Below are 8,993 nucleotides of genomic sequence, written 5' to 3'. Positions count from 1 at the left end.
ATTTTAAGTTAACTTTTATTCTGTCTTCACCGTTACCCACAAGCCAGGGTCACCGAGTACCATTGTTTGGGGAAGTGACAACTGAACCCGGGAGACGTACGTAATGTCCTTCGGTTGTCACTGTTTGAACCCAAAAAATTCTACTGTCACTAAAATTTGGGACTAGCGTTTAACCCCGGCTCATCGACCTGTCAGGTCGAAAAAAGAATAGAAGATCCGTCGACCGTTTTCCAACGTTCGGGGAAAGAACCTGTGTTCTTTTTTTTTTTTTTTTTTTCTATTGTTGTTTTTTTCTTGCGTGAAACTTTATCACTTGGATACAGAAATAATCTGTAGGCCGGACCCTAATGAAATTACGTTGACATAAAACCTCAGTCGGTCAGGAAGGGACGCGGCAGAGGGTTTCAATTCAGGTTTTACGACGGCGTTGCGGACAGATTGACAAACATAAGTGTGTTTCAGCTTAAATCTCTAAAGACATCCAGGCTTTAATGTCTTCAAGACATAACAGAAGCGGTTGCAGAGAGAAAGCATCCTTCTTTTTTAGTGGCACATAGATCTGGCTGTCATCAGCATAACAATGGAAGGAGATACCATGCTTCCTCAAGATGGAACCCAGGGGCAGCAGGTACAATGAGAAAAGCAGGGGCCCTAAAATTGAACCCTGTGGAACCCCATATGACAGTGGAGCAGGGTGGGACTCAGAACCACCAAGGCTTACGCACATGGTTCTGTCTGCCAGATAGGACATGAACCAGTCCAAGGCAGTACCAGAAATACCCACTAGGTGCTGTAACCGAGGCACTAAAATGTTGTAGTCCACAGTATCAAAAGCCGCAGTTAAATCCAGGAGGACAAGAATCACATAGTCCCCAGAGTCATTTGCCAGGAGGATGTCATTAAAAACTCTTAGTAAGGCTGACTCTGTGCTATGCAGTGTTTTAAAACCAGACTGGAAAACCTCCAGGACATCATGCTCATCCAGAAAAGATTTTAATTGTGTATAAACAACTTTTTTTTTTTTTTTTTGACACCATAACTGCAGCACGTTTGTGTAAAATGCAGATAATATCCTATTATGTTTAAGTGTTTTTAAACAAATATGCATGCTTAAAGAAAAGCGCTATACAAATCCCATGCATTATTATTATTATTATTATTATTATTATTATTAATAATCGGTTCTTTTTTGTATTAATTGTACTTTCTCTTATGCAACAAAGGCTGTTCAGATCATCTAAGTGCCCACATTAAGTTGTTATCTTAAAAAATCATCAACACTTTAATAATATTTTTATACGGTCTCCCTTTCTGAAGCTTAAATGTAACCTCCACTTGGAGTTCCTATCCCCAAGTAAGGAACCATGACGTTTCTGGTCGGCGTATTTAGGTTATAGTATGGGCACAATCTGCTGCTTTTTTCAAGTAGAATATCAGTGGCCTCATTATTATACTGGGGCCTTAAGCCGACAAAGAACCCTTTCTCTTTTTAATTCTTATTTAATACCTGCAAACTTTCCTTTGATTTTGCGTTGATTCAGCTCAGTTGCATATCCTGTCACAGGAAAGAAACCTGTGAACAGACGAGCCCCTCCCTTAAACAAGGCCTGTATGACTTCGGTTGATCTAATCTTCTAGGTAATTTTCCACAGGTTAATTCAAGAAATATATTTTAAAGGTCAGAAACATTTAGTTTACTTCAAAATACTAACTTACTGTTTGTCCATAAATGTAGACTACTTATTTTCTTAATGGCAAAGATCCCCTAAAATCATGCAGTATAACAACAACATTGTGAGGTCACCAGACGAAGTAGGCCTATTCAGACATTTTAAGTAAAGGCTGCAATACTAGAACATAGAAACATTACATTTTAAGTTAAATGGCATTTGCCTTATAAACATTTAATTAACTATCCTTTCTAAAGGTGATTGTCACACAATACAAAACTGAACAATGGCACATAGTGTCCTTCGTAAATCAAGACAAGAAAACCCTGATATCTCCAGCTGAGATGACTGTATAGTTCACACACTATAAGATGAGAAAAATAAAGCAGAAGGCCAACATAGACCACTGGTTCATAAAAGCAAATAACACAGACATTATCCCGTAAGGTTGAACATAAACCGCCACCTGCCCATGCTGGCCCTATGTTTTTTTTACCTTGCTCTCTGATTAAATCTCTCCATGTTGGAAAAAACATACTTCAACAGCGAGCCGATCCACTACTGGGTCAAATTGGTTGATCGACTTTTTTTAAAAGCTGCCGGGAATATCTCTACCGTCAATCAGGTGTATTTGTATAAAAGCATGATTTCTTTCTTGGCTGGATAGTATGGGAAGAAACTTAAGGTGTCCGGGCAGTGGATCTAAGAGAGCTGGTGGTGACACCTTGGGTTAAACCGAGGGAGAGTATTGGGTAAGCGGAGGGTCAACATGAGCAAACGGCTGAAAGAGTCCCATTCATTGAGCAAAATCAGGAAAGAAAAGCATGTGTATATTCCAAACGCAACGTCAGTGCTCTCGCTTGATTTCACCATCTCATCTCACCCCCCCGCACACACACACACACACACACACACACACACACACACACACACACACACACACACACACAGGTTGGGCAGACGCGGCTTGGTATGGGCTGACTCAGCTCCCATTCTTTTTGATGGGACAGACCACCAAGGTTTTATGGGAGAATAACAATTTGTAAAATGGGAAATGTAATATTTTCTCAGCCCACTTTTCCTCTACAAGTCACAATCTATTGGACAAATAACTGAAACGTGTTGAATATCATTTTTAAGAGTGAGAGGCATCTATCGGAGAGTCAGAGGAGGTTGATTGTCTTTGCATCCTTGACTTTCCCTTGGCTTTGATGACAGGTTGCAGTACAAATATTTGTACAAGTAAACCTAGTAAATGGCACTCTGTTTCACAGGAAAAAAGTCTACTTTACACATTCCACATGTTTAGCAGCTAACTTCTGCACTCACTCTGCAGGTAATTACCTACAACTACACCCGGGGAGTTTTGTTATTACTGCATATCTTTAATGTGTCGTAATCTGACTCTATAAACAGTCGTAAAACCATTCAAGTAAAAAATGTTGAGATGCATTTATATATATATATATATGCACATGGATTATGACTGATGGGTTAATTAGATTAAAAAAAGATTCCCTTTCAGATGTCCTTCCAGGTGGTTTTACCGGAGGGTCATAATGAAGTGTTGTGTCTGGCCTTCCTGCCCAGGTGCTGCTGCAGATCCGCAGGAGCCAAATCAAACACACCTTCAGTCTGGGGCTGAGGCCAGCGCTCCTCATGAGGTCTCAGCTGTCACGGAACTATGTGTAAACAGTGTTAAACTATTGCAGAAAGAAAGAAGAGATGTAAGCTGAATACCACTCAGTGCAACTTATACAAATGACTATACATACTGATTCCTTTAATGCACTGCAGCTCTACTGATTCTACAGGATGTGGCTTCTGAAGCTGACACTCTGTAAACCATAAACCACAGTTGCTAACCACACCTAAATACGAACCTGAACAACTGGGACTAGTTGCTGCTTAATTTATCTGTTATTAAAATATATTGATCAGTAACAAGTGGTGGTGACGAGATAGCCAAAGCCAGTGTTAGCTACCCTAAAACGTAATTGACCAATTCTCATACACTTACTTACACAACATAAATAACAATATTTCAAATGCAGTTTATTTTCTTCAAAAAGTGGTTCATTTGACAATAAAGCTGAAAGAACATATTTTGTTTGGCACTTTCCCCTCATGTTACCTGAAGATTATCCAAAGAAAGCAATAGTGATAGACTTCCTTGCTGATGACTTGATCATTAAAAAACATTATTACAGGTGAAAAAACGAGGTGTGGAGCAAAACAAAGGTTCTTTTGTATCACGAGGTGCGACATATTGAATACAGTCCCATTGAAGTAAAGGTTTTGGCTTTGGGCTGGCGCACAGGAAGAAAGAAAACCTCCAACTAGTCTTGCTCAGATTAGAAAATTGGGGAAGAGGGGGAGTAGTTTACTGGCAGGGCTGCTTTGATTAGAAAGAGGGTAGTGTTCATGGTGAAGGGGAGCAGCCATATTCAGTAACAGCACCTCTTCCTCTCGCCAAAGCCAACATCTAGCGCTGTCCGACACAGAGCAGCAGCCTCTGCTTCCCTTTCAACTCATTATTGTTTTTCACAGTTTCCCAGAAAAACGCTTTGAACCTGGTCTAAAAGTCATGTGCAAGTGAGAAGAAGATGTTTTTTGGCTTGGCTTGTATGTTTGAGATTGTAAGTTGCTTGGACCTAGTAGTTGAAGATAAGTGTACCCACGGCTAAACTTAGATTTGGTTTGACAGCTGGAAACAAAATCAAATGTGAATAATTTTGAAAGCTACTGGTGCCTTGTGACATTCCTGAAGGTATGATTTTTTTCTGAATGAATGATCAGGCTTCTTATTATCTTCTTTCAATTAATAAGGACAGAAAAGGAAGCATTGTTGAAATGTGAACATCCTATGGAACGAAATGGAAAATGATGAGGGTAATGCTCAATCAACAACCCACCACAGGTACTCAAGGCACATTAAATCCATTTCAGCGACTATCTGAAGTTGCCTTATTTCAATCAAATCCATTTTTTAAAGTTTTCTCACATAGAACATCACTCTTCAAAGCTCCTTTTGATATGTCATTGAGTAAAGCAGGAGACGGGGATCAAGCAGATGAATAGATGAAAAGAACGAATGATGAAGAGTCTGACTACCTTTTTTTTCCCACTGGGTCACAACTGGGCAACAGCGTGTCAGCATGTCTGGTTCATTAAGAGTGACCTTCTTTTACCGAGTGCTTACTGTGTGTGGAAGAGTGCTATTACTGGAATCAGACAGCTGGGTTTTACAAGAATGCCAATAAATGATTTTTCTGTTTATTCTTAGCTCATTTTGAAATTGAGTTGCAGCCCAAGAAAAGTTATGACAAACAAATAACTGAAAATAACGCCCAGAAACCAAAATGGTGTTTGTTCAGGATGTAAGTGTAAATTATCGTGGTCTATTGTAAGCTAACTGTTTCTATTAATACGGTCTTCAAAAATGTCTTGGTTAATGGTTGAATTCTTTATTTTGGTACTATGACAGTTCAAAAAGGGATTAACAAATTTAAACCGTAATACATCTGCGGTTTCAGTATATCAACATCTTTCCAGACTTTTGAGTGTGATGACTTTGTATGCACCTGCTTGTTGGCAGTGTGAGTTGATATGTGTCAGTATAGGTGTTTCCTTTGGGGTTGTGTAGTGTTGGTTACTGTGAGTAGAGTGTGTTGTTGAGTGAGCCTATGACCAACAGAAAACAAATGAGTCACATTTTGTCAATGTGGCTGCCATAAGCATGAGACGGTTACTTTTCCGGCAACATACATCACACATATCTTGGTCTTCTTTGTTAAGCGACCTTGGGTCTCATGAAAGGCGCTATATAAATCCAAGCTATTATTATTATATCTGTCCTCCTTGTTTTGTGAACCAGGATCAATAGCCTCTCAGTGTGATGCACAACTCTCTGTTTTTTGGGGGAATTTTTGCAAAACACATCATTACCAAGCCACTCCTTCTAGGAAAACTACATAAATAAATACAAGAATGTAAAACTTCAGGTGCACCTCACTCATTTTGTTTCTCTCTTTCCAAGCTTGACCTGCCTTAAACTCAGAGGCTCTGCTCATAGACTGGCTCTGCTCCAAAGAGGCCTTTGCTGCTGCCACTGCCACTGCCGGGCAACCCCCCCCCCACCCCGGCCGCCCGGCTGCAGCACCATGCCCTTTATGGGAGGCTCATACTTCCTCTTACCTATACCAATATTTGCAAGGTGTGATGTTTTACCTTGAGTGTGTTGACCAACTTCAGGTTGTGACAGAACTCATTTGAGATCATCTTTCACCTCAACGACCTTAAGTCACTCAACAGTTTTAGATTTTAAAGTGAAAAGGATATTCTGACAAATATTTTTGTAAATGTGAAGTACAGAAGAGTAAAATATTTTGGCCTCTTCAATCATGACAGGCTACACCATTTCAGCCAGAAAATTTACATTACGTTAATTGAAAGCAACAATATTAAGTTTCAATAAACAATATTTGTTTCGACTTAATATTATTGCTTTAAACTAACCTAATACAGTTATGTGAAATTTGTTGACATAATTTAATTAAAGTCAACGTTTCACTTTTTTCAGTGTTACATAACACATCAAAACAGCATTTTTGTGGAACTCAAAATGTGAACTACTTGTATGAATCAGGTTATCAGTAACATTAACTGCAAAATAACCAAAGTATCAGTATGTGATTCCCTAACTCTATTGTACAAAGCAAAATATAATTCCTAAGAATCCAGTAACCTTATGACATTTTTGATATGCAACCCGAAGATAGACTATGGCCCTATCTGGCCACCTCCATAAAAAACGTATGATGACTGCTTAGAAAGCAAATGGTATTTTCTTGATTTATGTCCTTTTTTCTAGTTACTATTAATATGTTGTTAATAATTTGATCCCCAGCTCCCCAAAATGTTTCCCAGTCTAAGTTAATCTGCAGCCGATCTATCAGCGTGCTTTGGGGCAATACGTTCACACAGGAGGGGCGAGGCTGTGCAGTCCTGCTGCTTTCTGTTGACCCGCTGGATGATTTGTAAAGTGTTTCTTTGAGGCCTGTTTGGTTGGAGAAGTTATCAGAGTTTAGGAAGCCTGCTCTGTCTCCTTCCTCAGTTCTGCAGCACTCATAAAACAGCAGGAATAGTGAGTGAGTGTTTGCGAGTGCAGTGAGGAACAGTGTCAGTGATTGTGTCTGTAGGGCCCCTGTGAGTGCAGAGACCTCAATCTCCCCCTTACTCCGGGGTTTTCTGAGCGAGGGTGTTTCTGTGGAGTCTCTTTCATCCACTGCTAAACCAGGTCGGATGGCAATGTTTTTTTTCTTGCTTTCTAGTGATGTGTAGAGTTGGCAGTGTGGTTCATTTAAGTCAAATACTATAACATGCTTTGAATGAAGAGAAGGTAGTAATGGGGTTTTCTGCCTTCATGTTTGAAACTGCCATAACAAATGTGAACATTTGTACTACAGTGATCAAATAAATATATTTTTCTGAAAAATATATTTATTTGATCACTGTAGTACAAACGTCTACTGCCTTGATACCACAAGAGATATAGTTCTAAGTCAGTATTAACACCAGGACTGTGTTTTGGGTGGTAAAGGGGCTGATGTTATTTCAGTGAAGCAGCGAGGCAAAGGGCGGGGTTAATGGGACCACTAAGGAGAGAGAAATGTTTCAAAGGAGTCTGAAACAGCATTTGGAGAGTCAGTAGAGATGGAGGATTAGCTTTTCTTTCAGTGGCAACTACTCTACAGACAGCTGGACCAGAGGATTACTTGATGAAACTGTCCCCTCAGCATTACTGCACAATGATTTGCTGACAACATACTTTACATTACTACTTTGACTGAAATAAAGGAACCATGGCAACGACAGCTCTGACCGGGTTCTCCATGATGAGCCTGCTCAGTCTCGGGTATCTTACCTGGGACATGATTGGTCCTAACCAGGTGGAAAACGAGACCAACCACACTTTTGTCGAGAGCTCACCTGTCCCTCAGCCTCCTCACATAATTTTCATCATGACGGACGATCAGGGGTTTAACGACATCGGCTACCACAGCTCTGACATCAGGACCCCGGCGCTGGATAAACTGGCTGCAGACGGAGTGAAGCTGGAGAACTATTACATCCAGCCCATCTGCACCCCGTCCCGCAGCCAGCTCATCACCGGCAGGTACAGACTTTGTCTTCAAGAGACTGGTTGCTTGTGGTTGTCTGTTAGGAACAGTTTTTCAATAAAATCTAATCATCTGCAGGGGAAATACCCTTTTTCACACAGAAATATCTTTATTGCAAAGCTGCTAGATTTTTTTAACTTGAAACCTGCATAACTGCAAAGCCATAAAATAGCATCATATTTACTTATTATTATTATTACTCTTATTATTACTATTATCTTTTATTATTGTGCAAAATACAATTATTTTCTCTGATAGCGCAGAAATACTTAAACATCTTTACAGCATCAATCCAATATTAGATCTGAGAATCATGATTCATTCAATTGTTTATTTGAAATAATTTGTCCTTACCCTTTACTCTTACTTACTGTCCCATCCTTCTGAGTGTTAACACATTAGTCCCTCTGACAGTTTTCTTAATATTTAAACCCTACAGGTACCAAATCCACACTGGCCTGCAGCACTCCATCATCCGGCCCCGCCAGCCCAACTGCCTGCCCTTCGACCAGGTCACCCTCCCCCAGAGACTGCAGGAGCTCGGCTACTCCACCCACATGGTCGGCAAGTGGCACCTGGGCTTCTACAAGAAGGAGTGCCTGCCTACTCGCCGAGGCTTTGACACATACTTTGGCTCCTTAACAGGCAGTGTAAACTACTACACCTACGACTCCTGTGACGGCCCCGGGAGGTGTGGTTTCGACCTGCACGAGGGGGAGTCGGTCGCCTGGGGTCAGAGGGGCAAATACTCTACACACCTCTACACGCAGAGAGTCCGCAAGATCCTGGCGACCCACGATCCTCAGTCCCAGCCGCTGTTCATCTACCTCTCCTTCCAAGCTGTTCATACACCCCTGCAGTCTCCACGGGAGTACATCTACCCATACCGTGGAATGGAAAATGTGGCTCGCAGGAAATATGCTGCTATGGTCTCAGCTGTAGATGAGGCAGTACGTAATATAACATATGCTCTCCGCAAGTATGGTTACTACCAGAACAGTGTGATCATCTTCTCCACTGACAACGGGGGCCAGCCTTTGTCTGGCGGCAGTAACTGGCCCCTCAGAGGACGTAAAGGCACCTACTGGGAAGGCGGTGTCAGGGGTCTGGGGTTCGTTCACAGTCCTCTGTTGAGGAAGAA

General features: G+C 41.1%; 1 protein-coding gene across 1 annotated transcript in view; it reads left to right on the top strand.

The window, feature by feature from the left end:
- Positions 1-7,534: 7,534 nt before the first annotated feature.
- The window catches only part of arsia (arylsulfatase family, member Ia), a 2,153-nt gene continuing 694 nt past the window's right edge, over positions 7,535-8,993 (top strand). The window contains exons 1-2 of the mRNA XM_010794713.1: positions 7,535-7,848; positions 8,292-8,993. The exon at positions 8,292-8,993 is cut by the window's right edge and continues 694 nt beyond it. Coding sequence (XP_010793015.1) covers positions 7,535-7,848; positions 8,292-8,993 — 1,016 coding nt within the window. The remainder of the gene's footprint in view (positions 7,849-8,291) is intronic.

The sequence above is a fragment of the Notothenia coriiceps genome, unplaced genomic scaffold, assembly GCF_000735185.1.
Source record: "Notothenia coriiceps isolate Sejong01 unplaced genomic scaffold, NC01 NC01_scaffold00037246, whole genome shotgun sequence".
Taxonomy (NCBI): Eukaryota; Metazoa; Chordata; class Actinopteri; order Perciformes; family Nototheniidae; genus Notothenia; species Notothenia coriiceps.
Note: the sequence above shows the minus strand (reverse complement) of the source record. Positions and strands in the feature narration are given on the sequence as shown.